The sequence below is a fragment of the Ornithodoros turicata genome, chromosome 1 (genome assembly GCF_037126465.1).
Source record: "Ornithodoros turicata isolate Travis chromosome 1, ASM3712646v1, whole genome shotgun sequence".
Taxonomy (NCBI): domain Eukaryota; kingdom Metazoa; phylum Arthropoda; class Arachnida; order Ixodida; family Argasidae; genus Ornithodoros; species Ornithodoros turicata.
In genome coordinates, this window is record NC_088201.1 from 179093233 (window position 1) to 179109329 (window position 16097).

At 43.9% G+C, this 16097-nt stretch overlaps 1 protein-coding gene across 2 annotated transcripts; it reads left to right on the forward strand.

Annotated features, from left to right (window-relative positions):
* Positions 1 to 12314: 12314 nt before the first annotated feature.
* Positions 12315 to 15510, forward strand: LOC135373401 (uncharacterized). Of its 2 annotated transcripts, XM_064606613.1 has the most exons (7): positions 12315 to 12443; positions 12722 to 12769; positions 13155 to 13193; positions 13295 to 13354; positions 13529 to 13600; positions 14023 to 14079; positions 15377 to 15510. In XM_064606613.1, exons 1-7 carry the CDS (start codon positions 12396 to 12398, stop codon positions 15428 to 15430), a joined length of 378 nt encoding a protein of 125 aa, XP_064462683.1. In that variant the 5' UTR covers positions 12315 to 12395; the 3' UTR covers positions 15431 to 15510. The 2 variants fall into 2 exon arrangements, with proteins under 2 accessions (XP_064462683.1, XP_064462681.1); XM_064606611.1 differs by lacking the exon at positions 15377 to 15510 and having other exon boundaries at positions 14023 to 14277.
* Positions 15511 to 16097: the final 587 nt, after the last annotated feature.

A 16097-nucleotide genomic window follows, 5' to 3' on the forward strand; every position in this document is an offset into this window, starting at 1 on the left:
GCTGCCCGCCGGTAGCAGACGACGGAAGTGACGCACATTATTCCTGCTCTTGGAGTTCCTGCCGTTCATTTTAGTTGTTGTTGTGCTACTTGGGGATGCTCTTTCTGGTGCATGCGACAAAAAATAATAATAATAATAATAATAAGAGAGAGAGAGAGAAATGGCGTTTGGCTCTGAAATGTCTCCTGCCTGTGCTGCAGCGTGTTGCAGACTTACTTCCTTTCGGCAGCGGAAGGTCGTCCTATTTGCTTCCGAAAGACGAGAAGCTGCGTAGAATTTGATGCCCGGCCGTGAGTCCGTCTAGGGCAACTTGGGGGCCGGCAAAAAAAAAAAGAATTTGTGCGTGCCCATTTAATTGACGACGACTACGAAGCAAAGCCGAATGTGCTCATTGGCCGACGCTTGTCAACAAAGTACAACAGGTTGAAAGAAGGAGCCGTCCCTTCTGTATTCTCACAGAAACGGCAACGAGGCTGAGCAAGGCATATTGAAGAAGCGCCACCGCAAAGTGGCAAGTGTAGGGTTACAAATTTACTCCAGAAGGCTCTTTCACAGTCTTTTTTTTTTTAAGCTTATTGTTATCCACATCATAGATTCACTATTGGGTACACAAAAACCCGGTCTTGATTAAACTTCTCCAGACAACAGACGGGAAATATCGTTCAGACTTCAACATCCTCCAGTGGAACGCATGTAGAAGTGTGTCATTCACGCACTATGGTATGCTAAAGTGTTGAAAATTTTGTATGAGAAGTGAATCCGTCCTTTGGGTAGACAACTACCATTTATTCATCAACATTTTTGTAGCATTTCAAAGTATGTGTGATGATTTCAGTATTACAAGCGCACCTATTCATAAAATTTACAGGCCAATTTCCCTGTTGTGAGCTAGCGCAGCGTAATACTGAGCGCAAGTGAGATTACATCCAAAGTACTTATGTTCATATCATAATAAGGGGATGCATTTGTAAGTATGTGGCCTGTCTTGTCCATACTACAATAGTGCAATGCATGTTGCAGTACACTTTACCTGCACCTCCTACATAATGATTTTATAAGAATGCTGATCATGCATGTTCCAACAGGACGGTAACCTATTATGTCAGTGCGAGCTACCGAGCTATGTGCGGCACCTCTGAAACACCAAATACGTCAACAGTTAAGACAGTGAACAGACTGTAAGAGCACATGTTTAAGATGTCACTTCTTTGTGCCTCTCTTTCACCCTCTTTCAGTCTTCTTTGTCCCATGCATTTCGACTGCCAAAGCAGAAGAGAGAGAGAGAGAAAACACGCTACTGCTGTCCGTACGTACTGCCCGCACCACGCTGCAGAGTCGTGCATGCCAAAGGGAGTCTGGCCATTAATGGGACCTGCCTATACCTGAATCTCCACCTACTTTTTGAGCTGTCTGGCCAATCACCGGACAAGATACAGTTCGCTATTAGTCCCATGGCAAGTGAGCAAGATACACCCATGTTACGTACGCAGGATATCCTGATTTGGATGTTAGGATATCCTGGAGACCAAGCTAGAGGTCCCATTTACATCCACAGGACATCTAGGAGACCAGGATTTTGGCAGTAAATACACGCCGCAGGGACGTCCCTGTGACATAAGTTTTTGGATATATGACGAATATGGGAGGTTCTCCAACTGCCTTTTTGGTCAACCATTAAATAAATTACTGGAACGTACATACAGCTGTCACTGACCCAATTCTGCTATATGCACTCATGGAAAGGCACTAATGCTCACATTTTGTTTTATATTCATTTACCTTCCATTCCTTTGTTCTATATTCATTTCATATTATACGTTTTGTTTCCAAATTAAGCAATTTTAGAATGGATGTGAAAGCTTAAGGCGGCACGAATACCAGCTCGCTTGACCACATCCCGTGACAAAAATGGCACTGCCCCCGCCTAAAATGAAGAGCATGCAGGTATTCAAATGACGATACCCTTCCCCAGCGTAAGATCTTACCGGTGCGCAATGCAACCATTGACGGTATGTCAACCATACACTGAAATACAATTTTATGAGGGGAGCTGATTAAGTGTAGTAGGGCGTAGGGCCTGAAACAACTGCAACGGTGACGAGACTGCTTCTTTGCAACTAAGCTAGGTCTGCAACGGCGCTTAATTAATCCTTTGACATTGTTGACATCTCTGCCCATCAAATACTGTGTTTTTAATTCAAGCTATCGCCTCCCGTTTTTCTATTCAAGCTAATGTGATTATCGGCTGGATGCATATGTAATGCCGATAGCTCTCTTGAAGCGTTTACGTAACTATTTTGTACGTACAGCAGCATGCAAAATATAGAAATATCTAATGTCCTTATTTATTCACTATACTTTATGCTCTTACAAATTACATTTTTGGCTTGCTATTGTTTCACGCATACTTAGACCCATTATTCTAGACCCAAAGATACTGTTGACTCGTAAACCATTACATATATCACTTATTTGCATTACTTATGTACATTACTCCCATTACATACGCCACGTACCTACGCAGAATGATTCAAAATATCAATTGAATTTGATCAAATTTATTGAACTTGTTTCCTAAATATTCAGTCATTCTTGTTATCGTGACATAGCCTGTGCTCCATGTCCAGGGTATATCGCAGGGATGTACAAGCTACGTGTGTGTATAACGTCCGATTGTGTATACCCGTGCAACATCCATGTGACGTACGAGACGTCTGTGACGTTCGCGACTTTTCTGGGATGTCTCAGAGATATGTGGTGTGCACTGGGGGTTATCACCTGTATTCACTTGGTGCTGACATTTTCGGGAAACTGGATTGAATTAGATTGAATAGGATATTCCCTGACTACCAACCAAGTTAATGGATTTTGCTTCCACTGTTATTGGCGCCATCTGGATGGAGAGGAGCATGTCGGGAAGACGCAGAACAGCAGAAATGATTGGCCGGCGGAACCGATTGTTGGAACAGACTGCCGGTATTATACGTATTTTAACTATGAAACAAAGAAGATTTAATCAAGAACGGGTAAAGGTGTGCGTATGGATGAGAGTATGTCATAAAATGCAAATTTTTAGCCATCTGTTGCGTTCTTTGTGCTATTTTCTTGCGATCACTGTCTTTACTAGGCCTCACAAGGACGACGAAACATATTCTTTTCACGCAAAGATCGACGCTGAAGCGCAATTTGAAGGAGCGTTATTTTATTTAATTGATTTAAAGTCAACTAATTTGTAAAAAAATTGTCATGAAATCCTCGCTTCGCCGTTCCCAGCTACGCCGCCATTTTCGGGAAAATTTTGATGTCATGGCGGCCCGCATATGGAACAGCAGCTAATGAAAAACGCCCAATTTGATTGACAGGTCGAACCTCTTTTTTAAGGCTCCGCCTAATGGCCAGACTCCCTTTGGCATACACTGCGCTGCCGCGCGCCGTGGATCGCAGCGCCACAAGGACCGCAGTGGCGTTCTGCAAAATATAATCATCGCCGAAACAAGGGAGAGATAGGGCGGTCAACCCACTGGCGTTTTTCTAGTGCACTGTAGCGATGCCAAGCGACTGTGGCACAGCTTTCATCTTCTGATGCTGCCATGTTGCGCCATGGTCCTCCGTGCTCTTCCGCCATTACCCGCCCCGACAGCGGGTAATGGCGCAGGAGCAGATGACACAGAGATGCGGGGAGAGAGAAACGCCAAGAGACGGTGCACATCGCACAGGTGTTTCTCAAAGGCATACAACGTTACGAACTTCTCAAGAGTTCCGATTGTTCTTCAAAGCAGGTCTAATAGCGACATCTCTGAAACATCTCTCAAATACGTCACGTATTACTTTAATGTCACGGATATATGTCCGCGAATCCGGGGACGACTCCTCCCACCTTGAAGGAAAGTAGAAGGTCTTCACCGTTCAGTGTCAATAAGGTGCGAAATAAATTCCTAAGGAAAGTATGAAGACCTGGGAGGGGACGACTTGCGTGCGTCATCACAGAGCCGAGTCTTACATGATGGTATCTTAATTTAAAACATGGCGGTTATTACATTTCTTTAACGCACTTTGGGGCCTAGGTGCAGCCTTAGCGTCAGTGGAGAGGGGCTCTTTCCCTGTTTCAGCAGCACTGGAGGCTCTCATTAACGACATCAACCGTCCTTGTTAAGTACCCTGAGAAGCGAACAAACTCTGAGAGAAAAGCTGCCAAATTTCGCTATGCAAATGGATCGAAAACGGTACTACGCACTTCTCCAGTGCAGAAACCATTCAGCATTCAGCTTATCTCCGGTAGAGAGCAGACTGTATGGCCAACAGATCAGCGCCTATCAGCTTGATCGGTACAAAGCACGTGTACTTCTCACGCGGAATACCTGCCGCTCTTTCGGCGCTCGAGTGCGTAGTTCTGGTTTGGTCTGATTTGCATGGCAAAATTTGGAAATTTATATCTCAGGGTATACGTTCGCTTCTCAGGGTGTTGGGACGGAGTACTGGACGAACAAGGACCGGGGTACATGGATCGGGATAATGACAGGCTCAGGTTCTCATATCTCACATTTCCCAGAAAACGTTTAATTAATTAACAAATTAATTAATGTGAACTAATTAGTCGTCCACTAGTCACCAACGCTTCAAAACGGGACGTCCTCTCGATCGCATAGCCCTCCTGCAGAGTGGCATCTTCGCCGTTCTCACAGCTTTCCAATAAAAAAAAAACGGTGAAGCGTAAAAAAAAAACTTCCTATGACAAGTGACACGAGTAGGATATAATAATAATAATAATAATAGTAATAATAATAATAATAATAATAGAATAACACCCTTGGATATATTAGGCCCAACTTTCATTTTCCATTTGAGCAGACTACGATCAGTTTCAATTTGTTCCTCCATACTAAAGCGTTCACTCTGTGAAATACGAAGATGAAAATCGTTCACGTAACGAAAATATTCTATACTAAAAAGGGCCGTGAACGGCGGCTGCTACACCCCGCCTGGGTGTGACGTCATAGACAGAGGATGTTGTTACGAAAAGGAGCAGAAAGCGACACCGAACCGCACAGCTTGCTAACGAAAGGTTTAATGCCAGAACACCCAGATGCCAATAAAAAAAAAAAATGAAATCACGCGCCCCTGGTTTCTCGTTCCCCCAGAGTCGTTCTCCTTTCCCTTTTCTCAACAGATGTTGCCGGTTCGCGTACGGTCTTTTGCGAGCAAGCTTGCAAACTTCGCCATGAAATATGTTTCAATTTGACCCTGAGCCAGGATCGTATCTAATCGTTGGCACAGAATACTACCAGAAGTGTAATGTAGCCGTTGATTGTCAGCATGGTTACCGGAGCACGTTTTCCTCTACGAGCTTCTTCGTCAGAAAATGTCTCCCTCTCGGTGGCTGTTGCGTACGGAACGATTCCTAAACGCGCGTGCGCCGCGTAATCCTTTCCTCCATCGTTGACAAATTGCGTTTCGACATATTTTGATTGATTTGGACGGCAGATATACGAAGTCGTTGTTGTACAAACAGAAACCATGCACCCACGTGGTCCCGCGGGGGAGTGTGCTCCAGGTAATCCACATTTGCCCGCTTCGAAGGGATGTATCCGGCGGTTATGACCCCGCTGTTTTTGCGTATCTACTGCCCCCCTGGTGCAGTGAATAGGATTAAAGGTCCATGTGTCGTATAGTGTGTCGCTGTGTGTCGCATAGAGGGGAATCACGAGAACCGTTTCCGGCAGAGTACTCGAAATTCGCGAAAATCGTTTATTTCATGGTCCCTTTATGCAGACCCTTGTGGCAACGTCCACGTCAAAGACTTCAGTTTTTGCATGAAAGAAACACGACGATGATGCCGAAACGTTAAGCTCGTGCATATGGACATTGGGGGGGGGGGGGGTTATTTGTATCAGAACAAAAAAAGGGAGGAACAGTCATGGACATATGAGATTGTGTAGTTAGCGTAGCTGCAGTGCGGTGTTAGTTGGATTCATAACGGACAAGAGCTTGGGACAGAGAAGCTGGGGCGTTTGGGGTAGAATGGCAAAGGAGCCTCCAGGTGTAATGGTTCGTTTGACTAGTTCGGACATTGCAACAAGCATTGGTTTGGGTTACGCTTCTGAGAGTTTGAGCCCCTTTGTCTTGGCTTATTGGCAAGGGGCTCGCAACCCCCAAGTGGGAGGCTATTCCCACACCCTCTAGCAGTAACAACAACCACCCTCTACAAATCCACGTTGCCACTTAAATGTGAGTCTGTTCCTCTGTTCCGGATCCTGGTCAAGTAACACTTGAGACCGTTCAGAACGCAGCTGTTCGCTTCATCCTTGGTAAATACCAAACCATTTCTTTCTTTTCTTAATAAACATATACCCCCCCCCCCAACGCACCGCATGTGTTACGTCCATGAAAGGTAGCCTTCGATTAATTAACCTCGCGGTACACCGGAAAATTTCCCGTCTATGTTTTTTTTTGTGTGTGTGTGTGTGTAAAATGTACTGCCATAATGGTTCGCTGCGAACCAATCTACACTATATGGTCATAATCTACACCGCACTGCTTATAATGAAACAGGTAAAATTCCTTATCCGTCCAGTAAAACTTCGCAGGTTCTTTTGTTCTTAAGACATCACCTGATTTGAACCACCTCTCAATTGCTTCACACTCATTGTCGATAATCGATCGTTTCACGAACGCTGATTGACATTTGAACCGAGATCAACTGTCCCTTGATTTGAACTGAACGTCTAACTCTGCTTCACTAAAGACAGTTATTGTCGCCGAAATATTCACACTTACGTTTGTAAAAAATAATATTGAGTGTTAACTTTAAGTTTAGCAGCCGCGTTTAAGTTGATCTGCATCGCGATTTTGGAACCCAACCTCTTTATTAGTGTGGTTTATACTACATACTAACAATCACTCCAGTCTGTAATGCTCCTGTCATAAATAAATAACTAAATGTTCTGAATAGCAATGCGAGATTGCTGTCCTTGGATCCTAGCCTCGTGAATCCCTTGTGGATGTCACCGATACTACGAACGCTATAATGAAACATGGCGTTCCCAATAACGATTCTTTATTATCAATGACTCTTCAGACATGGGAGTGCAGCGATCTTTTCCTTCGAGTGTACACTGTGGGACCAGATATTGCAGCTTATTGGCGTATCATTCCTCTAAGACAATTTCCATAGCGTATTCTGTGGATTCTACCAAGATTACGGTTGTACCGTTACAAGCATGATGGTCACACGATATGGGTACAGGATTCATCTCAGAATACTGCAGCTTGTACTCGACGGCGTAATTCCTTTCTGACCAGAAATAGAGCTGGCGAGCCTTTGTTAGGTTCTCACGTGAAGTTTGCCGTCCTGAAAATTATGTGTCTCATCCATACGCACAGTCGATTGAATCCGATAGAAAGAATCTCGCAAATCAACGCCACAGCTGGGATACAAATCAACACACAGCTGTCTCTGAGGGAATTCGGGCTATTTTCTGAAATGTCTCGTTATTCTTCCTGCCTGTACGTTTATCCCATTGAGAACGTCCAGCATGCGCCTGCCAGTCTGTCCATCTAAATCAACACGTTCCTACGCATGAGGAGACGCAGGCTATTTTCGAAAAGTTATTGGGCCGTCTAGAAAAATCCGCAACGCGACCACTTGTCAAGGCAAAGTTCCATGCTTGAGAAGCATTTTGCCTGAGGAGTCAAAAAAGAGGCAAGACCAGAGCCGTCCGCTTCTCGCCTCCGGGGGGATGAGTCGGAATTTCCTGTTCCTCTCGTGTCTTTAATGTTCTCTCTCTTTACCGTCGTCCAAAAGCGACAGGTTCAGGTTTAGGATCGCCTCGTCCCTCATGGGCCAGGGACACCTCCCTGAGCGAAAGATGTCCTTTCGGCGCTCCTTGAAGCGGGAATGGGCCATTTCCATGTTCGTGTCGGCCATAGCGACGGAAAGACGAAGGCCTTATTTTAACCCGAAATGGGCATGGCCACGCCTTTCGGATAGACACGTCGCCTGGGAAAGTAGCCAGAGAAGATAGCAAGTCCACAGACCGACCGCTCCTGCTGTGGCGTCGCTCCTGATCAGTTGTTTCGCGACGTAAGCACCCAATTATTATTATTAAAGAAGATAGCAAGAATAATCCAGAAAGAGCGAAAGCGCATTGAACTGCGTTGGAGTACAAAGCTTCGTCAAGTCATGGCCTCAAACGTGCGCGTAACCTTGAAACCGATTATGTTCCCCAAAATGACATGGCAGCCGCGTGCAGGTGGCTGCGCATGCGCATACGTTGACTCGGACAAGATTCGGTATGAAAACTGATGTGACGTAATGGGAAGTTTCCTCCATACAGTCCTCTGTGATTGGTTGTCTGGGGAAAGCTACCTCGTGAAATTTGCCAAAAATACTCGTTTGATAAACGTTCTCTGACAGCTCTGTGGAGTCCTCTCAAATCATTGGCCATACGTTGCATAATCATAGGTTGCGTTCGCTTCGGCAGCAACGCAGGAGGAACACATTTCTATTTCGGACCGAAACTAAGTGTTACCATGCTCAGCAGATAACAAAGCAAATATTGTTGACTACATGAAAAGTTATTTCCGTTCCAGATGCTCAAAATACCAAAACAGGTTGAGCCATGTGGTAACACAAGACATATTTAAAAGGATTGAGCAAATGAATAAACTTTACAAAATATTCTTAAGCACGATCCTCATGTCTTGCAAGCATACAAGGAAAGTACAGAAATATGTCTAATAAAGCTATCAAAAATGCGGAACATTACTACTGAGGATTTCTTTTCGCAGATGTTACAAATCAGAGGCTAAGTAGAAAAAGCCCAATTCTATCTTTTATTCTCCCAAAAAGGTGGTTATAGTTTTAAAAAATCAAGACGAATGGACATACTTGCATGGAAGTTATTGGTGCATTTTACTTAGTTAGTTGAAAGCGCCTTTGACGCCATAGCTACACAGTGTTTGTCTGCGCCCTCGAGCGAGTCGATATTTCTGGCTCTCACTGCATTCAACCTAAAATACTCACGATCTGGTAAAATCCTATTTAACACACACAACAACAATCTTCAACTACAGACCCTGTTCCTGAAAGACCTTGCTAAGGTGAATGTGATATGTAAAAGTGGTGATGCAAATAACTTAGGAAACCACAGGATCATATTGATATTATCAACATTTTCGTATGCCTTACAAAAAATATGTCCGAAAGGATGTCTAGCCTTTTTGAAGTCAGTTTCGTTATAACATACCAGATGGTTTTAGGTATGACCTGTCTGCTGAAACAGCTCTACTTCGGACACTATTAAACAATGGCAGAACAGTAGTAAAAGAAGCATTGAAGCTTGGTGTATTTGTAGATCTGTCTAAAGCTTTTTACAGGATGAACCACGCAAGATTAATGCGGACTCACTTCTTAAGAAAGTCTACGGGGGATTTTTGTTCGCAGCGTTCCCGTAAACCTCGCTGAATTTCTACACGGAACACGTACAGGAGGGTTCTCCTCTAGTTAATCTAGGGAATGACACATTTTTGAAGGCTTCAGTCGATCCACTGATTTTTGGTGAATTAAAGCTTTTCAAATTTTCAATACATGGGAGTGTATGAGAGATGCAACAAAATTTCTACTCTTGGCACGCCCGCGAGCAATATTTGAGCGAGAATAATTTCATTCCCGACAGTAACAGTTCAGGAGTTAATTGCAATCAACAAAGTCGACAAGCTTGCTGCAGTTTTGCAGATCTCTGCGAATGAAAATAGTGGCTTTGTCGCTTGCTAGCATGTTCTGAACGCGCGCGCGGACTACATTACTTCCAAAAAGCGCGCCAGGAAAGCAAAGCGAAGAATATAATTTTGCGACAGTGCAGCCAACTCTCTCTGGAAGCGAACGTTAACTAGATCTCGTGAGTCTGCCTTAAGGAAACCTAACTTACTATGTAGTTACAGGTATCAAATTTCGCTTCAAAATTGTCTTTGAAACTCAGTATCAGCAAGCGTGTATCAAGATATAACTTTCTGAAATATACAGAATCACCATGTACCCCAGAGTAGTATGCTAGGCCCGCTGTGCTTTAACGTATACGAAATTGATTTAGTAAATATTGACAACACCATAGTTTATGGGTAATTTACGCAGTGGACTGAGTAAAGCTTCTTCCGTTGTTGCTGGAAGATGGTCCGTTGATGTAGCTCACAGATCGGAGATATTCCCAAGAGACGTCCGACAGGCGGTATTTTCGAACAATAACTGGGCTTTATTTACATAGTTATTTACATAACTATATACAAGACAATACTATAGCGACTGAAGTCACGGGGATTTCGCTTCGTCTTCATCAAGTCGTTGCGGCTTCCACACACGGATTTTCGTGTGTCCTCCGCTTAAAAGGGTGACATTTGAGACACAACCCCCCGCCAGCAAACACCAATCCCAGAAGCCCGGTCCAAACACCTCCAACTCATGGTTGGCCTCGTTTGAATTTAGACCGAACCAGGCACATCCTAATTGTCCGCCCACTACTCGGTATTTATGGGTAACGGACCAAGCTGTCAACCCGTGCACCATGCACCTTTGGACAGTGCATCTTCCTTGGTCCACTCTACTGATTTATTGCCAGCGAGCATCTGGTCGGGAAGACCCCCTGAGGCGTCAAGTGCACCCCATCCAACGTGCCTTCCCCGAGTCTCTGTCGGGTGGCTATTGCACTGAGTTGGAAATGCACAATATTCGCGAGGTAAAAGTACAACTCTTACAGACTGGTTGCCGATGCTCTCATAATTACGACAAATCGGATTCTGTTTGAGTTACATGGGTCGCCGCTAAATAAATTGCACTTGGACAAACACCATCACGTTTTCTCAAATGCAGCTAACGTGGGGTTCACAGAATGTTTCAATGTGATATATAGGACTCAATTCGGTTTTTCCTCAACAGTTAGGACACTAGCTGCACTTTTTCATGAACACTTGTTGTGGGACAGCCACAGTAAGTTCAGTCTCATAGTATATGTCTGTTACATTGAAGGAGAAGGGTTAAGCAGCGCGTCTCAGCTGGACGAAGAGAATGTCAGTTCTTGCTACCACTTCCTTTTTGATGAACCTGCGCTACTATGGTCTGCTCGGGTGTAAGGGAATATGAACATCTACTGGTAGCATTCCCACATTAGAAAAACAAAATAAAATTAAAAAATCCAGTAGGCCACGTACCCTACAGGGCACACGCTTCACATTTTTTGGATAAAAAATGGAGCTATTAGATTGCATGAATATCAACTCTCCCTTTGGGATAATGCAACAACATGATAAAATTAGTAAGCATTGCAGACTTATGTGAAAAACTTTCTTCCCAGTCCACTCAACACACTGAACATGTTACCCAGCAACGAAATAACTATGGTATTGAAAAACACACCGGTACACACATTAAGCACCCTCTCTTAGGATCAACTGCAGCTACTAATAAACATGCCATTTACAACATGGTTACGTAAATTTTAAGAAAGTTGTTTTCATTGCTTGATCATGTGAATACTTGAAGCCCTCATGTCTGCAATTTAATGCATACTTCTTTGTCTTTAGCAGTGTCATACCCACAGGGGGGCCATATGTCCGCCATTTTTGTAACTACCCTCAAGCGGTCGCTTGTGGCAACGCCGCCATCTTGTCATGGACCACGTCACGGAGCCATCATCCAATGATATGCCCCGCTGGTTTGTTTTCCTTATGTTTTGATCATTCCGCCTGTTCGCTCCCCCGTTTCGTCTGCTTCGCCGGCGGCGAGATTTTCCAAAGTCGGGATTAGGGTTCAGACGCGATTGTGTTTTGCTTTCATCAGTCTTCCGAATTTTTTATGGCGTATCCATAATCGAACATGGTACTTTGTTGTTATCCGGGTTGCAGTAACCGTTCCACGTTTGCTGGCAAAGCATCTGGCATAACATACCACCAGTAAGTACGCCACTTGGAATGTGCTTTCAGTTGTAGTTTCACTTCCCGACTACACTTCCTAGCTTCCCTCGAGAACCGTCTCTACGATTGTCGTGGGAACATGCGATCGGGAGACCAGACTTTGTGCCAACAAAACACAGCGTGGTCTGCTCGAAGCACTTCAGAAACGAAGACTTCGACAGAACTTCGCTAACACGGGTCCGTCTACGTGAAGGTGCTGTCCCCATTCCTTCGCTGCAGGTTCAGCAGGTAGGCATCGTAAACAAAATGCAATGGTGTAGTCAATTATCGGTGGCTGCATTGCCTCCAGTTGCTTGGGAAGGAGCCAGAAGTTGCTGGAGTGAGCGATCCCGAACCCAGCGCACAAGAGGCAAGCATTGATGACAGTATGTGTATTATAATAAACAGCACATCTTCTTATTATCTCATCACAGTTGCTTGAGGAACAGTCAAGCATGCCAGGAGTGAGCATGCCAGAACCCAGTGCACAAGAGGCAGGACATGTGAGCATATATATCATGTGAACAGTATATGCCTGCGACATGGTTGTCTCAATCTCAGTGTCATGCCCAAGCGGCTCCCCGTGAGACCTGGACGAACTTGTGTCGGGAAAGTAGTAGCAAAAAGTTAACCTAGGTCCCACTGCCAGTGTGTACTCCTTCATTCCCCATGGTGTTCACCAGGAACTGCAGAAAGGCTTCACAGTGGTAGAACCCAGATTTCGAACAACTGTGTCGCAGGCAGTATACATATGAGTATCACAGTTGTTCTCATATTACAGGTGCACGAGGTCGCGGATATGCCTTCTGTGCCTCCTTCACCTGCTTTGGTAAGTGCTAAAAATCTCCTGAAAACGTATTGCAGTGGTTCTGAAACCACGTACGTTATGGCATGGGCGACTATCTTTATGTGGAGTCGCTTCAATAAAACTTTTGATGAGTCTATGCCTGTAGAAACTGTCTTATTTTGAAGTACAGGGAGTCCAAATTGCTGTCCTTTACGCAGGTTGTTGAACGAGAGCGTGTCACGAAAAAAATATTTGAATCTGCTACGTGAATTACAAACAGGTTCTATGTCAGGAGTATCACCCGTTTGTTACTCAAGTAGCAGGAAAGTAGCATTCGTTTTTCTTTTATTGCTCTCTTTAAATATTTTTTCCTGACACTCGCTCGTTGAACACACTCGTATCTATATCCTTTTCCTCCCCTCTATAGGACATATCGGTGGGTGACGTACAAGAAGACATCAGTGGAGTGAGTTATTCACTTACCTCCGCATGCACATTGTCATGGTGCTGTTTAGCATCTCAACTTGGGAAGTTTTCCATTACAATATCCCTTCTCTTAATCTATAGGACAGCACTGGGTTTGACTGCACACATATTCTTATATGTGACGAACAAAATGACCCATTGGTAAGACATATCACCGACTACGCAATAAGTATTTATGCATGCAGTTCTTAGGGCCGTCATTTAACTTGTGGGTACGTGGGTTTTGACTGTTGGTTTAGGTGTCATAAATTGTGCATCTTGTTGCAGCAATAACGTCTTTTCAGCATAATGCTATCTTTTGTATTTTGCTTCTAGAGCTTCACTGATGACACAAGTTCAGTAGGGACACCTGGGCCATCCGTTCAGTCATCCAGGCTGTCGTCTGTAGTAAGTCTTATTGCACTTTTTGTAGTATCTAAATGCTGCATGCAAGGGAGGTTAACTGCTATAATTAAAGCAAGGAATAAAGAAACCTAAGGAGGGAGCGCACCACATTATCTTGGTTGGAGAAGGTGTGGTGGAAACGGAGGACAAAAAGTGGCAGAATTGATGTTACTCCACACGGGCAATGTAAATTAAAGGATGTAGTGTGGTGCCATTAGAGTTGGTCAAACAAAGGCCGGGGGGAGAGGGAGCGAAGCACATGAGCAGCTAGCCAAGAGAGGAACTTTGTTCAACCAACAGCTATATGGCAGCCACTCTCTCCTTTGGCTTCTTTCCTCCATGAATTAGGGTATGCGGACTCTACAAAATTGAACATCTTTATGATGCACTATTCATTTATGCTCCTATCTGTCTGACCTTTTCAGGGCACTTCCCCGCTTGCCTCCCTTACCAGCCCAAGCACCAGCAGAGGCGTGCTCGTGGTAAGGGTAATACTCATAAACATAACACTTGAATATGATATTATACATTATGTCGTGAACTGGCAGTACCTGATAGGAAACAGATGCAATATCTGTAGTTACAACTTGTGACACGGACGTCTGAAATCTCAGTTCCACGCTATGGCTATGTTCTGCAATTTCTGGTGGACACAGTGCTGGGAATGAAGTATAGTAAAGAGTAGAGATGGGACGAATCCAGAATCTTGCGAATCCGAATCCCAGGAAGTTTCTGCGAATCCATGAATCTTACGAATCTCGAATCTTTCAAATCCTTTTTTTAAAAAGAGTTTGAAAAGCCAAGAAAAAAAAAGACTTCTATTGGAGAGTGCTTTGAAGCAGAATATGACACATTTGTTGAATGAAAAAAAAAAGTTCAGTTTCGGGTGAAAGTATACCCATATAGTATATCTAACGTATTGTTCATCGACTACGAAAAATTCATAAATTCTCGTGTCTGAATTATTTCCATAAAGCTAAAGCAACAATCAAAAGCAAAACCATATTACTTTTAAACTTGTAATGTAACAGTTCCAGCCTGAACTCTTTCAGCCAGAGCAATGTAAACAAACAAACAAGAAAACACCCGTCGGTCAATGAGGCTTTCGGCGGACACCGGAGGCGCCAGTTTATAAAAGAATCAACCAAATGTGGTCAGTGGATTTGAAAGACTCGATTCGCCGTTTGGGATTCGGATTCCCCAATCTCGAATCCCTGCCTACGATTCGTGGATTTGAGGATTCGCGGATTCGGCTGGCACATCCCTAGTAAAGAGTAATATTAGGACGCAGTCTACATGTTTACTACTACTTTCCTCATACTGTTCTGTTCTGAACTTCTGGAGAGTCGCTAAGGCGTCATACAGAGATTTCATACAACTGTGTCCATAGCTGTTCATGCCTGCTGAACAGACTCACAGTTACATTTGTGGCTGACATATACATGTCACATCACGAGAAACTGGTCAGACCACTTCACGAAGAGAGTGATAAAAAGATACTTGAGTTACAAACATGTGGTACATCAAGAGCAGCACTTGTTTGTGCCACAAAGGTATCCTCCAGTTTCTGTGTAGCACTCTTATTACGAAGCACTCTGGTCGGTTTTTCATGATGCACTTGTATAGTGTGTAACTATTGATACGGGTAACTATTGATATTTGTTTTGTTGGGTGGGGCAAATAATAATGCACTGTGCATAGTGCAGTTCGAGGTTAAATATTTTTGCATTAAGAAGTGCCCTCAAAGGAAAAAAATTAGATAAATACGTGTATTTGCAGACAGTTGGATGTCATGGGGAACTGTCCAGTTCATTCGGCATTTGTGCATGCTGATGATTCTTACTAACCCTCATACATGTTACAATGAATTGTACTCAGTCTGAGCCAATAAAAATGGATTCTATCGACCACAATGCCATGAGGTCCTTGTGATTTGCATGCCTGATACTTTGTCACCTGTTGCGGCTGCTACGATTCAAAGCCAAATCTCTTCTTTATTCGGTAAGTATACTCTATATACCAAAGGAAGTAAGTATTTTGTTTCACGTGCATGTTGACACTGAGAAAATATCTAAAGTTAGGTGCAATTGCTCATATGGCAACTTATTCTCCGTGCTCTATTCAAACTCCCTTCGCATGAAGTACCAGCACACTCTTCTCCCTATTTTGAGTCATGAGGGATTTTCTTTTAATTGTACTATTAAGCCAATATAAATGCATGTCACCAGAATCTGCAAAAGGTCGCAGTACCTGAAGTAGTACGCATGCTCCGTTTTGTGACTTGCCGGAATATCCAGTGGAGTCTATGCAATAAGGTACCTGCATATTGTCCTAGGAAAACTCAGCTGAGGACACACCTGTGAAAGCCTTCCTCAAAAAAGAAGTAAGACGAATTGGCAATCTGAACACCATCAGCAAAAAGCGGATCAAGGCATTGCAGCAAGCCCAACGCCGTATAAAGCAGAAGGTTGCTAAATTGCAGCACATCATATCAGATTTG

Excerpts from the sequence above, each read along its gene's own strand:
- LOC135373401 (XM_064606611.1), top strand. The coding sequence starts at position 12,396 with ATGCCAGGAGTGAGCATGCCAGAACCCAGTGCACAAGAGGCAGGACAT. Across the intron at positions 12,444-12,721 it reads GTGCACAAGAGGCAGGACAT|GTGCACGAGGTCGCGGATAT; the intron begins GTGAGCATATAT and ends CTCATATTACAG. Across the intron at positions 13,355-13,528 it reads ACGAACAAAATGACCCATTG|AGCTTCACTGATGACACAAG; the intron begins GTAAGACATATC and ends TTTTGCTTCTAG.